This window comes from Macrobrachium rosenbergii, chromosome 22, assembly GCF_040412425.1.
Source record: "Macrobrachium rosenbergii isolate ZJJX-2024 chromosome 22, ASM4041242v1, whole genome shotgun sequence".
Lineage (NCBI taxonomy): Eukaryota > Metazoa > Arthropoda > Malacostraca > Decapoda > Palaemonidae > Macrobrachium > Macrobrachium rosenbergii.
In genome coordinates, this window is record NC_089762.1 from 7,881,310 (window position 1) to 7,903,977 (window position 22,668).

The 22,668-nt window shown below is 42.9% G+C and overlaps 1 protein-coding gene across 1 annotated transcript in view; it reads left to right on the top strand.

Annotated features, from left to right (window-relative positions):
• Positions 1-22,269, top strand: part of LOC136850568 (DNA damage-binding protein 2-like) — a 336,700-nt gene extending 314,431 nt beyond the window's left edge. The window contains exon 10 of the mRNA XM_067124193.1: positions 17,973-22,269. Within this exon, the coding sequence (XP_066980294.1) occupies positions 17,973-18,181 (209 nt within the window). The 3' untranslated portion in view covers positions 18,182-22,269. The remainder of the gene's footprint in view (positions 1-17,972) is intronic.
• The last annotated feature ends 399 nt before the right edge of the window (positions 22,270-22,668 follow it).

Genomic DNA, 22,668 nt, shown 5'->3' on the forward strand with positions numbered 1-22,668 from the left:
GATCTTCTAAAAGGGGTATTATCTTCCAGGGAGACCACCTAATTAGAGGATCTTCATTCTTAGCTAGAAACATTTGATCTGGAGAGAGTAGAACCTCTCCTGATGGGAGAAATCCACATGATTCGGCTCTCTAGAAAGGGCTGACAGTTCAGAGATTCTAGCTCCTGAAGCCAGGCTAATTAAAAACAAAGTTTTTCTAAGAAGAGTCGAATAAGGGCAAGACTCATTATTTGTGTCTGAGGCTAACTTTAATACATCGTTTAAAAACCAAGAAACCGTTTTAGGACGGGTTGTTGGTCTAAGACGGCACAAGCTTTAGGAATAGATGAAAAGTATGAGTCCGTCAGATCAATGTTAAATCCCCAAAGGAATACTTTCTTTAAGGCAGATTTAGTTGTAGAAATTGTACTAGCTGCCAGACCTTTGTCAAAAAGGGTCTTAAAAAATGAGATCGTAAGATTAGTAGTCATAGTATGAACGTCTGAATCCTTCAGAAAAATAGCAAGTTTTTTAACTGCTGAATCATACTGGCGAAGAGTAGATTCTCTCTTATCTGATTCCAAAAATAATGTGTTTTGAGGATCAATATTAGCATTTTCTGGGCTGAAAACTTCATGAAATCCATAAAGTTAGGGCATTCAGCATTCTTGAGGAAGCTGACACAATCTGAGTTTGCACTACTTGGATTAATATTGGATGAGGAATTTGCAAGGCCTTGAGTTTCAGCTCTAACAGAAGCGGAAACCAATTGCTCTTCGGCCAGTTGGGAGCAACTAAAGCTATCTGACCTTTGAATGACCTGAGTTTGTGTAAAACTTTCCACAGAAGATTTACTGGAGGAAAGAGATAGATCTTTTCCCATTTGTTCCAATTTATTGACATTGCGTCTGTAGCATAAGCCCGAGGGTCCAGGTTCGGAGCTATGTAACATGTGAGTTTGTGATTTGATTCCGTGGCAAAAAGGTCCACCTGAAGCCCGGGAATCTGTTGGAGAATCCAATTGAAGGATTTCTTGTCCAAGGACCATTCCGATTCTAGAGGAGACGTCCTTGACAGAGAATCTGCAATCACGTTCCTTACTCCTGACAGATGTGTTGCTGACAGGTGCCAATGATTTTTCATTGCTAATGAAAAAATCGCTATCATAACATGATTTATGTGACTTGTCTTGGAACCTCCCCTGTTCAAACAATGAACTATCACTGCACTGTCCAGAACTAGCCTGATATGTATGTTCCTGGCCAGACGTAAACGTTTCAGAGTCAAGAAAACTGCCATCGCTTCCAGAATGTTTATGTGGAAGAGACGAAAGTGGCTTGACCAGATTCCTTGAACCTTCTTGTACTGCGAATAGCCCCCCCAACCAGTCAGAGATGCGTCCGTGTGGATGATCAGGGCTGGAGGGGGATATTGTAATGGAATCGATTTGGAAAGACTTTTGGCCGTTGCCCAGGGGCGAAGTCTTTTCTTTAAGATTGAGGTATGAGGAGACTTTGTCTCTGAATTTGCAATTGGCTCGACTTCGCCACACTCGATTTATGTCCTTCAGTTTTGCTTTGAGGAGAAGGTCTGTTACTGACGCAAACTGGAGGGAACCCAGGATTCTTTCTTGAGTGCGACGAGAGGCTCGTTTGCACTTGAGAAACTGCCTTGTTGCTTTGGCAATCTCTTTGCATTTTGCTGGGGGAACTGAAAGTTTGTGGGTGCTTAAGTCCCACTGAATGCCCAGCCACTGAAATTTGTTGCCGGGGTTAAACGAGATTTCTTTATGTTTATATGAAAGCCCAGATACTCTAGGAACTGAATCACTAACTTTGTCGACTTCTGACATTCGGAGACGCTGGAGGCCCAAATTAGCCAATCGTCCAGATAAGCCACCACCTTGATACCTTGAGATCTCAGTTCCTGTACCACAACTTCCCCAGTTTGGTGAAGATCCTGGGCGCTATGTTCAGTCCGAAAGGCATTACCTGAACGAGTAAGCCTGTCTTCCCAGTCTGAACCCCAGATAAGGGAGAAGTTTCTTGCTATTGGAACATGATAATAAGCGTCTGTAAGATCTATAGAGGTGGTGACGGCTCCACGGGAAGTAAGGTCCGCACCTGAGAGGCGGTCAACATCTGGAACCTGTCGCATTGAATGTAAGAATTTAAAATTGACAGATCTAAAATCACTCTTCTCTTGTCTGAGTCTTTCTTGGGCACGCTGAATAAGCGTCCTTGAAATTTTAAATGTCTGACTTTCTTTATCGCCTTCTTTAAAAGAAGGTCTTCTGTATAGTCTAACAGATCTGATGTTGGAGTCTGAAAGAACCTGACAAGTGGAGGGGTCCCCTTACCCAGCTCCACCCTAGGCCTTTGAATGATACTGTGGGCCCATGGACTGAATGTCCAATTGTCCCTGAAGAGGCGTAACCTCCCACCTACCTGGGGATGTTCATTTATTGTAAGACTTGCTGTCTCTAGTTCCTCTTGAACCTCTACCTCGAGATTGGAGTCTGGGGCCAGATCTAGACCTGAAGCTCCCCCTACCTCTATTTCCCTTGGACTGGCGGTAGCCCTGAAAGGTCTGGGACTCGTAAGTAGGGTTGAAAGCAGGAGAAACATAAGTTGTTGAACCAGCGGGATGGTGGGCCGGTTGGTTCAGTACAACGTATTGTGGATGTCCCTTGGAGGTGGAGGGCTGGGCAATCTGACCTACCGGGACTGTCTGAACAATTGTCTGGGTCTGGGGTGCCTTATAAGGATGGAACCTCCTAGACCTCTTCCTGCCTTTAGGTTGGGGCCCCGAAAATTCTGATGACTTCCTCTTAAAGGGGAGTCCCCACCGGATCCGAAGGCCTCACTGATTACTGAGTTGACCATATCTTCAGGAATAGATTGGTCCCCAGATAGAGGATTTTATCAGCTTGTTCGGCTCATGACGGATGGTCGCGTCAGCCAGAACAAACTTTCGACAGTTCCTCCTTGCCACAATGAAATCAAACAAATCACTCTGGAATGAGGCCAGTAGTGATTTTGTCAGGACCCTGAACAGAGGTTCATCCTTGTAAACAGCAGACGTCAATTCCACCGAGGTGACGGAATTGATAGATCTGCTGAGACGGCACCTAGCCTCATACTCAGCTTTTATCAGGGACTCCGGAAGCCTGGGTAGTTGTTCACTGAAGAGATTCGAAGCGCACTCCGAATCTAGTTTACCCACTGTAAAGGTTTCCGGAGCTCCGGTCCAGCATTCTAAATCTGTTGGAAAGAGCAGAGAAGTAGGCTCCGTCTCACGAAGCTGCGGCATAGGCTTCTCCTCTGTTCCGGCCTGAAGGGTTAATTCTGCCACTTTAGAGGTGCAGGAGTCGGGACATCCTCATTTACTGTGAACATCGTAAACCGCCCCTTATGAGGGGTCAATCTAGTGTTCGAACACTCCCAGTCAGATAGGATCTAACCCATGCCGACTGCGCTTTGATCCCTGGGGAAGATCACTGTTTCTTTGGGAACCTTATCTTCCCTCACCAAGGCATCCTCGGAAAGCCGAGCATACCCCGGGAAGGGAAAAACAAGATCCGCTGGGAAGAACTCGTAATCTTCCACAGGGCGGGTGCCACAACCTTCAATGGTTAATTTACCATTAGCGAAAGGGGCATTAAAGGCAAGACGCCAAGGGTTAGAATCCTCATAAGCTGGAAGCTTAGAGGCGTCTGGAATGGGATAGGACCGTTGCTGTACCGGACCTGAACTAACCAGTCCGGCCAGCGACTCCTCTTGCGTCTTTAACCTGTCCGCCAAGGATTGAACGAACTTTCCTGACGACTCAAGACTCGAGGCAAGATCACGAGACATTGCCTCGAACTGAGAAGAGACCTGTTCGGAAAACATTCTCATCATGGACTCCGCGAAAGCTTTAGGGTCAAAGTCAGGCTTTTTCGACCTGCTCGACTTTGTTCTCGACCCCTTAGAAGAGGGAGAAGCTTTCTGGGCGGAAGTCGAAGGTTTCGGAGTCAATGAAACCTTGGCGGAACTAGGTACAGATGAGGTTTTCGGGGGTTTAGTCAATTTAGGTAATGTCTTCGTCTTCAAAGAGGACTTCACCTTGGGGATCACCGACCCAACGGGTCCCCAGGGTGGAGCTCTTAGAGAATCCTTGGAAGGATGAAGACGAAGACACAGGAGAATTGAGAGATAATGGATTAATAAGACTACCTGCCTCACTTACATCCCTACCTTCCTCCGGTCGATGGCCATTGGTTCAACGTCCAGGTTGATGTTGGCCACTTCTTCGCCACTTCGCTGCACAGCTCTTGATCTTCTGGCGAGACCTGGGTTTCTAGCCTAATTCTGTTGATCAGGGTTCAGCTACTTCAGGAGCTACGGCTGCAGAGGCCCTAGCATTTGGGTAAAGAATGTTGCAGATATCCTCTGCCAGCACATAAGGACGCCCTGACCAACATTGCGCCCAAAGCCGCCAACCCAGATCTTCAATGTCGCTAGAGACGAAGCTTTGACGGGACCGAGGGGCCTGTTAATTAAATCTCATGTCAATAAATGGGATTGACAAGGATATTATCTTATATCAAATATAAACACAATTATTTAAACTAACTGTGTTAAATACAATTGAAGGTTAACGTGCGAATCATCAACCACGTCTAAATAAAGTGCGTAGCACACGTCGCAGCCGTCAGGATGCCAGACGAGGTGGTCGTCGACCTCGACTGCACAACCGGCATGCGATCTGCATGCTACATGGCCACAGGGTTGCTGCAGGTAGGCGTTACAACCCGGCTCCTGGCAATGTACCACCTATAATAAAAATTTATACATGAGCATCTAAAATAGGCGGCAGAACGGCTAAACTAGTAAAAACTTAGAGTAAATATTCTGCCTCACACCGGAGTTGAAAACTGTGGCTACGGCGGAAGTCTCCGATGAAATCCTAAACAGGTGGGCCAGACCTGAGTCGGATCACGCCGGAAAGCAATTCCGGTGACGCCGGAACATCACGATAAATTAACTAATTGCACAGAAATCAACAACCAGGGAAGGCTATTCGCCGACGTGAAGAGTCAGGTTAATTCACTAAACTTCGCTCACAGAAAATAATAACAGTAACAAAACTCATATCATTCCGGCTCCTCTACAATTCCGCCGATAACAAAGCAACGACGCTCAAGCAAAAGTCCTATTAAGACTAAAGCGAGCTAACGATAGCTGCCGGAACGAGTCCGGATGACGGAGTGGTAGAGAAGCAGGAGCAGAAAATAAATCACAATTACTACTAGTAAAATTTATAACAGCTTCTCTCCAGTTCCGCCGTAAGCAAACGACAACGACGCTCAAGCTAAAGTTTCTGCTAGAAGCTAAAGCGAGCTAACGATAGCCGCCAGAACAGGTCCGGACGGCGGAACGGGGAAGACACGGGAGTGAAAACATGGCGACAACAACAGGTCAGGTGCCTAGGCACCTTCCACGAAGTGTCATCTCAACCAAAAGGGCAAATGAGCTAAGCTCTAAAATGCCCTAATGGGAGAGCCAAGACAAAAGAGACTGATATACAGGGGGTGAGATAAGGCGAAAGGATGAACATGGTACTATCACCTAACATAACCTCCAGAAGGCACCTCCTGGAAATGTAGGCTAGGATTCGCCAAAAATTCGAACGAGAAAGAGCGCTAGCGCCAACATCACTTCCAGGATTGAAGAATCAACTGGTCAGGGAAGAAGGGCCTGCACTCAAACCCGAACAAAGGCCACCCAAGAAAACCGTACCAACTCAGGCCTATAGGCCAAGGAGGAAGGAAGACTGGGGCCAACTTAGCCTACCTTCCACGAATCGGCAAGGCCGAACTGGTCAGGTAGGCTAACAACACCACCCAAATAGACTCAAGAACTAATACACACATAATAAATGACATAATGACATATTAAATATGTCTACAAACGGTAAATAAAGGAAAACTAGGCTAGGCCTAACTTTCAACTTCTAAGGTATAAAATAATAGTCGATCGCGTCAGATCGAGCGAAAGTTGAAACTATCATAAAAAGAATGTAGTAATTGTAAATTCTATCGATTGAACGAAAGAAAGCAATCATATAAAAAGACTGTAGTAAGCCGCCATGAACGAACACGAAATGGCGGCCCTCAGTCGATCATGCGAAACAATAAACAGGACAAAATAATCCGTTCGCATACCAAAAACATTCAATTTTGAATACTCAATTTAGAAGAAGATGTTCCTTGATCAGATGATGCCATCATGAAAGCGAGATAATCCAAAAAATGAAAATAAGCATAAAATATTAGCACCACAAAAAATCACGAGTGGCTCGTAAAGCGTGCTATAAGCGGATGATGCATTGTGGGTAGAATTAGTAGTAGCGGTGGTGGGACCGTTGTATCGGCACCTCTTAGGCAGAGGGGTTTTGGTGAGGAGGAGTCTATTGGGTTAAAGTGTCTGTGGTAGTGGCTTCCACTCGCTCCTAGATGACATACCGACATCCTATTAGGATGTATCGATCCAGAGGTAGTAACTCTGGCATCCTATTGGCTTTTTTCTCTGGTATATCTAGCAATACTTATACCTAGAAATGTGTGCTGTATAGGGACATTTCACTCAGCGACACAGGACAAGCCCAGAAAAGCTCATCAAAATTCATGGTATGAAAATAATTAGTGGAGGTAGCCACTGCTCGGATATCATGAACCTTAGGGACTGAATCCGGATTAGCTTGCTTAATGAAGTACAGAATTTGTTGTCTTATAGCCTTTAAAGAAAGCGTTCCTCCTTTTTCCCTGATAAAAAGAGGACCAGACAAACACTGAGAAGTTCTCTGTAAATAGGCCCTCGAGGTAGCGACTGGGCATAAAGACAGGTCTTGTGGAAGAGGAACAACCTTCCAGGGGGACCACCTATCCTGAGGGTCTTAATTTTTTGCTAAGAACGTTTGATCTTGGGAAAGCAGAACTTCTCCTGACGGGAGAAAATCCACATGATTCGCACCTCTAGAGAGAGCAGACAGTTCTGATATTCTGGCACCTGAAGCTAGACTAATTAGGAACAATGTCTTCCTTAACAGATTCAAATAAGAACATTGATCGTTATTAGTTTCTGAGGCTAATTTTAGAACATCGTTAAGAAACCAGGAAACCGTATGTGGACGGGTCGCTGGTCTCAAACGAGCGCATGCTCTGGGAATGGATGAAAAATATGAATCTGTTAAATCAATCTTAACGCCATGCAAAAACACCTTTTTCAAAGCTGATTTTGCTGTGGTAATGGTGGCCGGAGCCAGACCTTTTTCAAACAGTGACCTAAAGAATGATATTGCCAAATTGGTGGTCATGACTTGAGCTTCAGATTCCTTCAAAAAAGATGCTAACTTTTTAACTGCTGAATTGTACTGTCTGAGGGTAGAATCTCTTTTATCTGATTCCAGAAACAGAGTATTAATGGGATCAATATCCGCACCTCTCTGAGCGGCGAATTTCATAAAGTCCATAAAGCCAGGGCATTCAGAATTCTTGAGGAAGCTGACACAGTCCATGTTTGCACTACTTGAGTCAGCTGTGGCTTGGGTATTTGATGACACCGTAGTTTGAGCTCCAGAAGAAGAGGGAACCAATTGCTCTTCGGCCAATTGGGAGCTACCAGGGCCACTTGACCTTTGAATGACCTGAGCTTGTGCAACACCTTTAACAGCAGGTTTATTGGCGGGAAAAGATAGATTTTCTGCCATTTGTTCCAGTCCACCGACATTGCGTCCGTAGCGTAAGCTCGAGGATCCAGGTTGGGAGCAACATAACAAGGGAGTTTGTGATTGCTCTCTGTGGCAAACAAGTCCACCTGAAGGCCCGGAACCTGACGGCATATCCATCTGAAAGAAGCTACGTCCAGGGACCATTCTGACTCCAGCGGAGTTGCCCTGGACAGGGAGTCTGCAATGACATTCCGGACTCCTGCTAGATGGGTAGCTGATAGGTGCCAGCCGTGCTTCTCTGCTAGGGAGAAAATGGCTATCATCACTTGGTTTATCCGACTCGATTTGGAACCCCCTCTGTTTATGCAATGTACCACTACTGCGCTGTCCAGCACCAGCCTGATATGAATCTGGTTGGTGGGGCAAAGTTTCTTCAGAGTTAGAAACACTGCCATTGCCTCCAAAATGTTTATGTGGAATTGACGGAACAGAGTGGACCATGTACCCTGTACCTTTTCTTTTGGTGAGTACCCTCCCCAGCCGCTTAACGAAGCGTCTGTGTGGATTATTAGAGCTGGGGAAGGGAATTGAAGGGGAACTGACTTCGAAAGACCCTTGACTGTGGACCACGGCTGGAGTCTTTTCCTCAGCACCGGAGGAATTAAAGACACCTTGTCCCTGAGCTTGACATTGGCTCGTCTCCGCCACACTCTGTTTATGTCTTTCAGTTTTGCTTTTAGGAGCCGGTCTGTTACGGATGCGAACTGAAGAGAACCCAGGATTCTTTCTTGCGTTCTGCGAGAGGCTTTCCTGCCTTTGAGGAATTGCCTGGTGGCTTTGGCTATTTCTCTCCGTTTGGCTGGCGGAATAGACAGCTTGTGCGAAATCAGATCCCATTGGATACCCAGCCACTGAAATCGAGCCTCCGGAGTTGGGTGGGACTTCGCCCTGTTTATCTGAAAGCCTAGGGATTCCAGAAACTCGATCACCATGGCCGTAGCTCTCCGGCACTCCCCGGCGTTGGATGCCCAGATCATCCAATCGTCCAGGTATGCGGCCAGCGATATCCCCCGGGACCGTAACTGCTGCACTACCGTGTCCGCCAGCTTTGTGAAAATTCTGGGTGCTATGTTGAGCCCGAATGGCATGACCCTGAAGGAGTAGGCTTGTTTCCCCAGTCTGAAACCGAGGAAGGGAGAGAAGTTCCGTGCAATCGGGACGTGATAATATGCGTCTGAAAGATCTATAGAGGTGGTGACGGCTCCACGAGGAAGTAGAGTCCGTACCTGCGCGATTGTAAGCATGCGAAATTTGTTGCATTGTATGTAAAGATTGAGACGTGAGAGATCCAAGATTACCCTTTGTTGACTGGAGTCTTTCTTGGGAACACTGAACAGTCTGCCCTGAAATTTCAGGTGTCTCACTTTCTTTATGGCCCTCTTTTGGAGTAATTCCGCCGCAAAGTCCTGCAGAGCTTTGGAAGACGGCTGATGAAATCTGATCAGAGGGGGAGGGCCCTTGATCCAACTCCACCCCAAACCTTTGGAGACTATACTGTGGGCCCACGGACTGAAGGTCCACTGGTCCCTGAACAGGTGAAGTCTGCCGCCCACCTGACTGGTTTCACTGGGAAGGTGCAGGTTTGCCTCCTCTACCTCGGCCTCCTCTCCCCCGGGAGAGGGGTCGTGTGGCAGCCTTGCCTCTGAAGGAGGCCCTTGCTCTACTCCCCCTTGCGCCCCTATAAAGGCCTCGAAACGACCCCTGGCCCTCATAGGAGGGGTTGTATACCAGAGACGTCACGAAGGAAGGCGCGGCAAGGGAGTGTTGAGTTGGCTGCACCAGCATGAACTGTTGAGGTTGGGCCTTAGAGGTAGAAGGCTGGCAAACTTGCGAGACAGGTACAGCCTGGACAACAGCCTGCTGGTGCTGTCTTCTGTGCCTCCTGTATCTCTTGCCAGGTCTATTTTGAGGGCCGGCAGACTCGGGTTTTCCTTTTAAAGGCGGGGATACCCCAGCGGGAGCGCAGACTCTGATTTGCCCTGGTTGCCTCAGCCAGGGCATTATTGACTTCTTCCGGGAAGAGACTAGCTCCCCAGAAGGAGCTTTTCATGAGCTTGTTAGGCTCATGTCTTATGGTAGCGTCGGCGAAGATGAATTTGCGGCAGTTCATCCACGCTACCATGAAGTCAAACAAGTCCGCCTGAAATCCCGCAAACAGAGACTTCGTCACAACTTGGAAGAGTGGCTCATCATAAAACGTCACTGCGGTTGATTCCGCCAGGCACAGGGAGTTCAATGATCGGCTCAACCGACACCTAGCCTCAAACTCAGCTTTCAGGAGGGCTTCCGGCAGTTTGGGAAGCTGCTCGCTGAACAAGGTGGATGCACACTCCGGGTCCAGCTTACCCGTTGTAAAAGTGGCCGGGGCATCATTCCAAAATTCATAGTCTCCGGGGAAGACCAGAGAGGTGGGATCAGTCTCCCGGAGCTGAGGCAACGGCTTACCTTCTGAGCATGCTTGGGCGGTTGCGAGAGCCACCTTAGTCATGCAGGGGGTCGGGATCCTATCTCCCAACGAGAACATCGTGAAGTTGCCCTTGAAGGGGGTCAACTTCGTGTTCTCCGCCTGCCACTCATTAAAGGTGCGCATCAGTGTAGACTGTGCCTGGTCCCTTGGGAAGATCACTGTCTCCTTCGGGACCTTATCCGTCCTTACCCAAGCTTCCTCTGTCAGCCTGGCGAAGCCTGGGTAGGGGGGCAGCAGATCAGGAGGAAAGAATTCGAACTCCTCGAGCCTGCGCGTGCCTAGACCCTTGATCGTTAGGGTATCTTCATGCCGGGGAGCATGAAGGGCCAAATGCCAGGGATTTCCCTTGTCAAATGGAGGGAGGGCAGAGGCATCCGGAATGGGATAATGCATTGCTGACCCACCGGAGCGCATGAACCCGGAGAGCATACTCTCCTGGCTCTGCAGCCTCACCGTAAGCTTGTTAAGCTTCGCATCAACCTCCGAGGAAAACTTCTGTAAAAGCATTCCAGCAAATGCCTCCGGGTCAAAGGCAGGAAGGGGAGGAGGGCTAGCCTTAGCTGCCCTCAAACTCGCTCCCTTAGCAGAGGGAGTGGCCTTGCCTGCGGAAGCCGCCGGACTAGCGTCCCGTGGCTTCACCGGAGGGAAGGGAGTTGCCTTGCGGGAGGCTGCGGACTTATAGCCCTTCGCCTTCCAAGACTTCTTCAACTAGGGGACAGCAGATTGCGCCCTGTCCTCCAAGTAAGAAGATTTTTGAAAGCCCTGAAACGAAGAAGAAGCGGTGGATGAAGGGGAATCAAAAAGGGAGCCCGCCCCCACTGCCTCACTTACCTAGCGCTCGGTAAAGAGATACTGTATATATAAACAATATATCAAGAACATAACGTACTTGAAACAATTGAGGCAACCAGGTAAACTAAAGGCAGTAACTATAGGCTTACCGACTCGTCCTGGACACGCTCGTATAGAGCGAAGCAAACCTCACAACCGTCCGGGTGCCATACGATAAGATCGTCGATACGCACTGCACAGCCCGAATGAGAGCGGCAGACAACGTGCCCATAGGGCTGGTGCAGCACAGCAGTGCACCCGGGCTCCTCACAACGTACTGTCTGTAAGTAGGAGAAGGTATATGAACACACTAATTTAAGGCGCGCCGGAGCAGAACCGGCGGAGATAGGGGCCTTAAACAACAGCAGGTAATGGAGCATGCTAAATAATTTATACCGAACCCGCTGGAGTATTCCGGCGGGACGATAAATCAGAGCAAAACATGACACACACTAAATTAAGGAGTGCCAGAGATAGTTCGACGGAGCAGGCCTCAACCTAGGATCATGCAACTCTTAAATATAAAATCAACTTAAGTATAATTATTGCCGGAGTCCGGCAGCAAGCATTAATTTATACTGGACCCGCCGGAATGCTCCAGCGGGACGATAAACCAGAGCAAAACATGACACACATTAAATCAAGAAACTCCGGAGATAGTTCGACGGAGTAGGACCTTAACTTAGGATCATGCAACTCATAATTGTAGAATTAACTTAAGGTATAATTACTGCCGGAGACCGGTAGTAAGTAAATGGTTAACAACATAGGATAGCAATACACTGCTGGTCAAAGTGCTCCGGCGCAGACCCCTCCGAGATCCCGTGCCTCCGCCACTTGGTTACAGCGGGGAGGGCGGGGTAAATCATTACCTCCGGTTAGTATACAGCTGGAGAACTAGGTGTGACTAAGGCCAACCTACTGAAAACCAGAACCACCAGAGTGGTAACAGGTAAGAAGGCAACGGGAGGGCCGGGGACGGCGGAGCGGAACCAGTTGGGAAATGTTTAAACCCTGAGGGTGATCGAAGTTCAGCCCGACCCGGAGGAGAGCGAACCAACGAAACACTAGCCGAGCGGTTGACACTAGAACGGAGGCCAGGAGAGTGGGTAACTCTCGACTGGGAACCGGACTTGTCCCCCACGGGGTGACGATCGAAGAGACCGACATCCCACACGCGGGGAGATGACACACCGCTGGCAAAGTCAGGGAGGCAGTACATAGAATGGTGGAATCGAGAGTTATGTTCAAGTGGACGGGGGAACCCTTATACACTGACTAAAACTCCCCGCGGGGTATCTACACAGACGTATCGACTTCCTGCTCGCAGGGAGACTCATGACACTCACCAAAAGTACTAGGGGAGGATAGGACAACAGCATTAGTCTATAGCAACGCCAAACTCTCACCCTCCTCTGAAGGCACAGCCCAGACAGTAAAAGGGAGGAGAGAGAGGAGAGGAAGAGGGGTGGAAGGGAGAGAAATTCCCGTAACGTAGTCCAACCAACAACCGACCCATAGGGTAGAAGGGCAATGCATAAAGAAGATCCCCCGTTTTATTTTTCCTTCTCTCCCTCATTAGAGGGAGGAGGGGATGGGGGCCTCAGATGCCCTAGCAAACCCGAAAACGGGCGGTGAGGCGGATGGAACAACAAACGGAACTCCTCGACCAGCCTACCCCTCCCTCCCCACCAAGCGACACAGGGAGAGATGGGAGCTAAGACAATGCCAAAGCCTAACCTGAATAGCCTAACCCACCGACTGAAGCGAGAGGGCTAGGCTAGGATCAATTTGTGATAAGTACCGCTAAAGTTAACCAAAAACTACATAAGTAAACGTAATATGATTGAATATACAAAATTATAAGAACTTGTGCCAAGCGTATAGCCTAACCGAGCGAGGCGAGCAGGAGGTAGGCAGCCAACTGGCTTCACCTGACGCCGATCCCGGACCACAATAGATCCGAATTATCCATGTCATCCATTACACTAGAAATCAGAGAAACTGACAAAAGAAAGCACCACCTTGGAGAGGGAATCTATCCGAGCGAGAGCCTGGTATCAGCCGTGAATTAACTGTAAGAACCAAGATAAGGGGAGGAAGCCTCCGTGAAGAATGATGCTAATCAAGGTACCAGGAACCGCCCGACATAGATAAACACCTCCAAAAGGAACTTCTTGAAGGGGAATTACGAAACATGAGTAAAATTGTAACGACCAAGAGAAACCCCTGCAGAAACAAGCTGTAAGGGTGTGCCTCAAGGTCATCATGGCGGAGGCGGCGAACGCCGGGGAGCGTCCAGTATATGACCCTGTAAATATTAACTTACGGGCCAATAAAAGCCTCACTGATAATAGAAACCCCACAAGAAGATGGTACTTAACTTCACAACGGTGAAATTGCTTGAAGACATGATGAAACTCGAGGAAAATTAGGGCAAAAGGAAAAACGTGCTAGTATGGAATGAGTACAGATGGCGCTGGGGTCGTCGGTTGGCGGGCAGGTGAGTGCGGGCGTTAGATCGGCTCCTCATGTTCCGGGGGTTTTGTCATTGGGATATCTACAGAGTGCAGTCCTGTGGCAGTGACAACAATCACTCACCCTTACCTACACCGACGTCTATTCCATAATAGATGTTCGATCTGGGGGTAGTAACCCCAGCATTTCCTGATAGCTTTTTCTCTGGTATATTTAGCAATATCTATACCTAGAAATTCGTGCTTGATAGGAATTTCACCGGCTGACACAGGGACGAGCTCAGAAATAATAGATACTGTGATCAGTACATTGTGTGGAGCACTTTTTTTTTTTTTATAAAATTCATTTGGAATAGAATTAAGGCCTACAGCCTTGTTATTAGCAAGGTTTTTTTTTTAATTTTACAGTGGAGAGAATTTCATTTATTGTCACACATCAGGCATCATTGATATCTTGGTTAAAAATTCACTCTTGATCATTCAGAGAATTCAAAATATGGCTAAATTTATTTCTCCACAGTTCAGCAATTGTTTCATTCCCCATTGCATCGTTGACCCGCCCTGGAAGAACTGAAAAATCATTTTTCCTTGGTGACTGCACCTGCTTCCAGAATGGAATGATTTCAGTATTATGCAGTTTATTAGACAGTGCCATTGCACGCATATCATCTTCATGCACTATACATTGTTGCAAGGTATATTTAAATTCAGCTCAAGCTTGTCTCATCAGACATGCTAATGGCCCAAATTGTGGAGAGCCGATGTTTTATTCCATGCCTTGAAATCCTCACTAGAGGCAAAGTAGATATCCTTGATAAAGTCGTTCCATCCTGGAATACAGTGTCTCCCAGGAGTTATGCTACCGAAAACCTCCCTACCAACGTGGTGAGGAGTATAAATTAAATGATCAAGAGAGATTTCAGATACCTATGGTGACTAGGATTTTCACATCCCCATAGCAAGCACATATTGGGTGTCTAGGATCAAAATCCAGTCTCTTGCCAGAAAACAGAATAGAAATTTGTACACAAATCAGTGTAAATGACTAAAATTCCAGTTCATTTTCCCTCCCGATCATCACCCAACACAGCAACTGGAGGCAAGTTCTGTAAATTAAAGTGACCTGCATTGGAAAATGGTCTGATCCACAGTAATTCCCACCTACTCTAAAGTCTGTTATTGCATTGTGCATCGATTATGAAGATGTACAATGAGCCATCCAAGAATGTGACAATGACCTGTTATTGGCATGAGTAAATGTGTCACAAGGTATCACTGTAGTATCTGACGTTATAAGATCTTTGGTAATGCGCAGTTGCTCTGACTCGGCATAAAAGGAATTTTGGGATTAGGATTAAAATTTCCAATCACCACAATACCAGCTGGATCACAATTGTCAACAATAGAGGCAATTTTTCCAATATACATATTACAGTATAGTCATTTTTGTCACCTGGACAAAAGTAAGCTAAGTATACATTCAAAAACAAATATTGCAGTCCTTGTAATGTTATAGAAATCCCTAGAAGCCTATCATGGTCATATTTCATTATGGTGCTACAGACAGCAAGGTATTTATTCCATAAAATACTAAACCCCCCCATGGGTTGACCAACAAGCATACCATCCTGAGTGCTCATAGACAATAGTGAAAAAGAGTTAAACTCATTATGAACACAGTTCAACAAATTTAGTTCATCAGGACATAGTCAAGTGTCTTGTAAAAATATAACATTTGAAGTTTTACAGAGCTCATTAACCCTTAAACGCCGAGCCTCTATTTACGAAAGTGTCTGCCGTATGCTGGCGGTGTTCGGGAGTTAGCGCCGAAGCGGAAAAAAAGTTTTTTTCAAAAAATCACAGCACACTTAGTTTTTAAGATTAAGAGCTCATTTTTGGCTCCTTTTTTTTTACATTGCCTGAAGTTTAGTATGCAACCATCAGAAATGAAAAAAATATCATATATAAATATTGAAATATATGACAGCGCGAAAAAAAATTTCATATATAATTGTATACAAATCACGCTGTGAGCAAAACAGTTAAAGCTAATGAGTTATTTATTTTCTTTGTATTGTACACTAAATTGCGATTATTTTGGTATATAACAAATTGTAAAACGATCAAAGCAACACAGAGAAAATATTATCACACAATGATGCATGAATTCGTAACGTGCGGACGTAAAAAAAAATTTTTTTTTTTTTTTTAAATTCACCATAAATCGAAATATTGTGCTAGAGACTTCCCATTTCTTGCAAAATGAAGGTAATTGATTGAATATTACTAGACTGTAAGTGTTTTAGCTTACAATTGCAGTTTTCGACCATTTCGGTCGAGTTAAAGTTGACCAAAGGTCAAATTTTTTCTATTTATCATGATTTATATGAAAATATTTCAAAACTGATAAAAGCTACAACCATGAGTTATTTTTTATTGTATTCTACATGAAATTGCACACATTTTCATATATATAACTTTATGTAACGACTAATATAAAACGGTGCAAACATTACGACAAAGTGACGAAAGAATTTCTGAGATGTTCGGCCGAGTTCCCGCTTGCGGACGTAAGGAGAAAAATTTTTTCAAAAATTCACCATAAATCGAAATATTGTGCTAGAGACTTCCAATTTGTTGCAAAATGAAGGTAAATGATTGAATATTACTAGAATGTAAGAGTTTTAGCTTACAATTGCATTTTTCGACCATTTCAGTCGAGTCAAAGTTGACCGAAGGTTGAAATTTTGGCACTTATCGTGATTTATATGAAAATATTTCAAAACTGATAAAAGCTACAACCATGGGTTCTTTTTTGTTGTATTTTACATGAAATTGCACACATTTTCATATATAAAAATTTATGTAACGGCTAATATAAAATGGTGCAAAAATTACGACAAAGTGACGAAAGAATTTCTGAAATTTTCAGCCGAGTTAGCGAGCGGACATAAGGAGAAAGTTTTTTCAAAAATTCACCATAAATCGAAATATTGTGCTGGAGACTTCCAATTTGTTGCAAAATGAAGGTAAATGATTGAATATTACTAGAATGTAAGAGTTTTAGCTTATAATTGCGTTTTTCGACCATTTCGGTCGAGTCAAGTTGACCAAAGGTTGAAATTTGTTGTAGTCGACGTACGGTATGTCCGCTCGTCACCCGACAGACAATTTTAGTCGACTTACGATACGTCCAGTCGGCGTTTAAGGGTTAATAATGGGTAATTTAGATTAAACACCACTACAATTAAAGGAAGCAGTTCTAAATTCATTAGTCATTTTGACAGCTGTGTTCTCCCTGGGCATTATTATACCTAGGGAGAACCATGTCTGGCATAGTAAGGTTGAATTATAACACCATTTTCCCATTGCTCAGGATATAGGAGTATTTTTTCATGGTCTTTATCACATTATTAGAAATGAAGAATATGTAGGAAACTTTGATTTCAATTTTTCAGCTTGGGATCAAGCTTGCTGTAGTCAGAGATTTCAACGGAAAAATAACCATACATACTCTACTTTCAAAAACAGAGAAGTATGAAATCGTTATTTATTTATTTTTTGCCAGAGGTACCACTGTTAGTTTTATTTTACTACAACTCCACATGATGAAGAGCAGAGGAATAAAATAATATTTGGTAGGGTTCTTGAACATTCAAGTCTATTTGGTAATAAAGAGCATGTTAATTTAGCAAAGGATGCTTCATTGAGTTTAGCAGAGAGTGCTTCATTGTATTTGCTTCCAGTGAATTATGAACCTTTGTGCAATGATTTCTTACTATGGCTCAGAAATTTTGTTTGAAATTTAAGACATACAGTACAGTACAAAAATACAAGTTGAGAGAGTGTTCTCTGCCATTTACAGATGGGCTGTTCACCATCTAATGCATAGATTTTTAATGTTAGGTGAGTACCAGCCATATCCTGGTGACTGTCTTATTATCAGCATGTCCCAGTCTTAGGACCTAGGACCCTAGAGTAGACTTCTCTCTGAGGCATGAGGTGAAGGTGACATACATTCTTACCCAGACCTTATAGAGTGAAATTGTGAAAGATGACAGTGGCATTTTCAAGTCCATTTCAAAGCTAGTATTCAGCTAAATATTTTAATTTTTCATACATTTTTAATTGTGTTTAAAATTAAAAACATTACATTAAATAACATAGCCCTATAATTTATATCAGTGTTGGTAACCATTTCAGTTATGATGGCCAGTAACATATAATCATTCATTCATACCTAGTCATATATCAGAAGAAGTCCTCCATTTGCAGACATCGTGTGTCAGGGTTTGTAACTGGCTGTGCGTAAAACTAACTGTACACTGTTAAATTTGAAAGCGTTAGGAATTTTCATCATCAGAACCACAGTGAGGTTACCATTATTGAGTATGTATGCTGTACTGGTACTTTGTACAACTTATTTTTTATTTTTTTCTCCCAAGGTTTGTGTGCTTTCCTATGGAGACCTGAATTCCCATCTCAGTCACAAATGAAAGAGGCACGTGGTAAAGATAAACCGTTTGATGATGATGATGATGATGCTGACGCAAACCAAAAGGATCAAAATTCAAAAAATAACAGGAAGAAACAAGGAAAATATAACAAAAAGAATGATTTTAAAGTTGTTAGAGGAGAGAAAAAGAAGCATTAGGTCTGTGTATTAGACTCTTGAAATGATACTCAGTTTGGTTTAAAAGTAATTATTTTCTTCTCATTGATTAATGTGGAATCTGGGAGCTCGGTAAACATGACTGCCTTATCCAAGGTTTATGCTCAAGGACCACAAAGGGGTCCATCTGAGTAGAGCAGAGTGAATCCATGCAGCAAGGGGATTCAGTAGGGAGATCCATAAGCCTCTGTGGATATTTCTTTTATACTGTACAGGGTAACTTTGAAATGATACACCTTACATTGTGTATACAGTACACACGTGCAAGGATAGTATTAGTGATCCATTCAGTCCAAGTGATACTGTATCATCAGTATGCTTTTAAATTATAGAAAAGCTTATTGCGAATAATAATTATGTACCATCAATTTACATTAAAGAATGTTCCATAACAGAACATATTTTTCGTATTAAAACCTAGTACTTTTGGATGCAGTTTCTTTGGCACAGCTTCTGCCACCAAGAGAACATGGCTCCACATATTTTCATGAATTGAGCAGAATTGAGCAGAGGAATCCCACTATCTTAATAAATAGAAAAGTTGGAAGATGATGAGTTTGAAACCAGTGACATATGTATTCCAGCCATTTCAATATTTTTGCTGCCTTTGCATTGTTCCCCGACTAAATGCATATATATATTACAAATGCTAAGTTTTCCATTTGAATGCATATATCTGATGAAATTGTATAAAATATTGGCAAAGTAATGTGATTTTATAATATCAATAAATAATAGAATAAAAAGTACAATTTGATCCCACCATTTCCCTAATTCATGGGAATTGGTGAGCTCATAACTGCCCTAAGTGGTCTGCTGCCGTATCACCTTCACTATTCAGCAGGGTATATTCAGGACAAAAGGTTTCAGTATAGAGGTTTACAATCCTGTATCTGTAATTCTAAAATCCAATTTTTTTCTCCTGTGGAGGGTAGTATCAGTCATAAGGTTCATTTTGTGCGCCAATGCCTGAAGTAAGTCATCCTGAGTTTGGGTGCGACATAGCAGACCTATTGAGTAGGCCGTCAAAATGTGTGTGAACTGTCAGCCCCAATTAGGCTGTCACACTGACCGTATTCATTTGCGGAAGTCAAATACAGCACATAGTACTGTTGTAATTGAAATAATGATAACTAGAAAAAATGTCTTACTGCATCCAGTTATATTGCCTGTGTTGTTATTGTATTATTGTATTATAAAATGTGCACAATGCAATCATGTGCCATTAGCTATCAGTTAATATTTAAAATCTTAAAATCATCAGTTGATTGAGTTTTACAAATATCATTGGCATTCATTGCTAAATGAAATATAATTCAGATACTTTTTTTTGTAAATTAACAGAGGTTGGCTAAAAAATGCAGCTTACATTTATTTATAGATGCAATAAATTTTAAATGAAGTAAAGGTGTGACACTACCAGTTTTTGAAGGTTGCTTTCACCCACTGCAAAATGTTTTGCAGCCTGCCTGTTATATATAGTATTTGTTTCTTTTGAAAGTTACCATTGAGAATTAGTAAGTTTTGAACAAGTCAACACCCTTAATGCAATACGATAGGTACAATAACTAACATCGGCAAACAGCAGTTTCTTGATTTGGTGGTTTGTTAGTGCTTGCCATTATTTATACCAGTGTTTTGCATGAAATAGCAAATTGGTTGTTAATTATAAGAAACAGAAGTGAATTATTAGACCAGTGATTAGTTTGGTAAGCCTGGTTGAATGTTTTACATTTCTAGTATCTATAATGATAAAATCTGAGAGGATCTGATCTTGTTTGTCCTCCCCTGGGTAACAGTAGGGGAGACATGACACAGCCACCCACCCCTTGCAAACTGGTTTGTCTGCCCTGGGTGGGGACGGAGCAGGTAGGGGGAACGGGAGGGCAGGGGAGACATCTACCCTCCTCCTGCAAACCTGTTTGTCTGCCCCGGGTGGGGCCGGGGTAGGTAGGGGATCAGGAGGGTAAGGGAGACAGCAGGCCCCGGTTTCGGCACACGTAGCGTGCGTCAACAAGCTGGTGTATGCATATGAATGATGATTTGGTGCTTCATATGATGGTCATGTTTATTGTGTGGTCTTTGTGTTATGTTTACTGGTTACTATTTTACCCTTTATTTCCTTTCAATTATGGGTAGACTGTATTTCTTTCTTCTGGAGTTTCTCCTTGAATATGGATAGGAATGTGTTAAGGCATATTTAGTTATGATGATGGGTCAGCTGGTACCGGGGAATGTTGCTGATACTTTTGTTGATGATAATTCCTTTTACAGTACCAGTAAAGTAAATAATTTTATTCACAAGTTAGGCAAGGCAGTACTGCCTGTGTTGGGTAAGATTAGCATATGCTGCAGTAGTGTTAGGGATACCTCCAACCTATGGAAGGCCTCACCTTTACATGTAAGAACGGGGGGTAATTTTTTAGTAATGTAATATCAAAGCATAGTTTTAAAAAAAGTAGAAAATTGATAAAGAATAGGTGATAAATATAATCAGGACAGATATTTAACATAATAGACCTAGAATTTGAGAATTTGTTATATTTTACTTCATGCAGTCTGTTGGCATAACTGTTCTCTCCTCATCCCCCTCCCACCATTGATTGTTTTGTTGTTAATTGTTAGATATTCCTGTAGTATGTCTTGTACAGCAGCACTGTGGAGACCACAGGGAAGAATTTGCAAAGTTTCTTTGGCCTGCAGTTGCATTGCTTTCCTCTTATGACTTTTTATCCATTCCTTTTGATTGCACCACGTAGCTGTCTAACTTTTAACATATCTTTGTCCAGTTTTCTATTTTCATTATGTAAATGATTTTAGAATGTGAATCACTGGTCATGATAAACTAGTTTTAACATGATAATGATAATTCCTTATATATTTTGTAAGGATCCAGGATAGACAGTAGCACTAGGTGGTTCAGATTTTGAATTTGGAACCCTTCCTTAAGAATGTGCATGTCATTTTGAGTTTCTTTTTTATATGTACAGAAATGGTTCCAAATCAGTTAAATATGAAGAAGTATGTTAATGATCGTGCAAGTTGCGAGTAACAGTTCATTACATTGGTAGTTTATCATGCACATAATAAATACTTTTATATAACATGGCTGAAGTCAGTGTATTTGTAGAAGTTTGTAGTGGTAAGTCATGTGGCTAAAGAAATACTGTACTATGTTTATTTTCTAAATTCTGTACTGCAGTGGCCATATAAAGAGGTGATGCAAATTTTCTGATTCTTTAGGTCATGAACCAGTTGATTTTATCTGTAACTGTTCACATTTACTATTTGTATGTTTATGTTATGGTATTTTTTGCATTCTTATAATGCATGAAAATCTCATTATATATCTACAGTCTGTGTTGATAGTAGAAGTTCAAGAGTTCATTTTTAGAAAACTAGTTTAAAATGTTACTCACCACATATTGAATTCTGAGAATTCAAAGTTTGGAGAAGATACTGAATTCCAAGAATTCTAGTTAACCATATTCTTGTTAAAATACCAGTAAGAATAAATTCTATTGCTTTATGTAGGTAACATACAGAATATCCACCATTTCTTTGGTATAAAACAGTGTATATTTGTGGATACTGGTTTTGAAGTACAAATCATGTATATAGTTTCTTAAAATGGTAGAACACAACAAATATTTTACTATTGTCACATTTTATAAATTTGGTGTGAAGTTTTGAGAGCTTTATGGTAGCTGCAAGATGAGATGTAGATGCTTGCAGGTGCACAATGTGGAATGCATGATTTTCTTATAACTTTTTGCAACATTTTTATTGCCATTGTGTAATGGATGAACCTTTTGTATTGTTATGTCTACTAAATTTTCTTAGTATGTGTGAACAGGGTTTCTTACAATATGTTGATTGTAATAGTTATGTTTTACCTTGAAAAATACGTCATTTTTATTTTGCATTGATTTAATCAACTTTTTATTGATGGGAGTAGTACTGAATTAGTTTGTAAGAAAATTGGATCATAATTCACCTATTTCAGTATAATTTGTTTTTGTGTATGTTGTTTACATATATTAATGAATAAATGTTAGTCCATCTAATAACTTAGTATCACTATTCAGTATAGGTGTCTTACAAATTGCAAACCTGCTACATTTGCTTATGTCATTACTCCATCAAAGTTGCAAATGCAAAACATGAATTGCTTTTGTAACTAAGTGAATCAGTAGCCATAGGTGAGCAATTCATCCCTTAGTCAGGGAGCCACTTGTCATATTTGCTAAATTAAACCAAATTTTTCAAGTAATTTGTATTTTTCCTTGGTGTACAAACTAGAGCCTTTTATGTGGGTATATTCTTTAATGCACACTAGAAATAGTCATTAAAGCTTGGTAACAAGGTGGTTAATTGGTGGTAGGGGGGCAGTTGGGGAAAATCCTCAACAACTTGCCATTAGCCAGGATCCAGAACTATGTGGGATGATAGAGGTGAGATTAATTTGT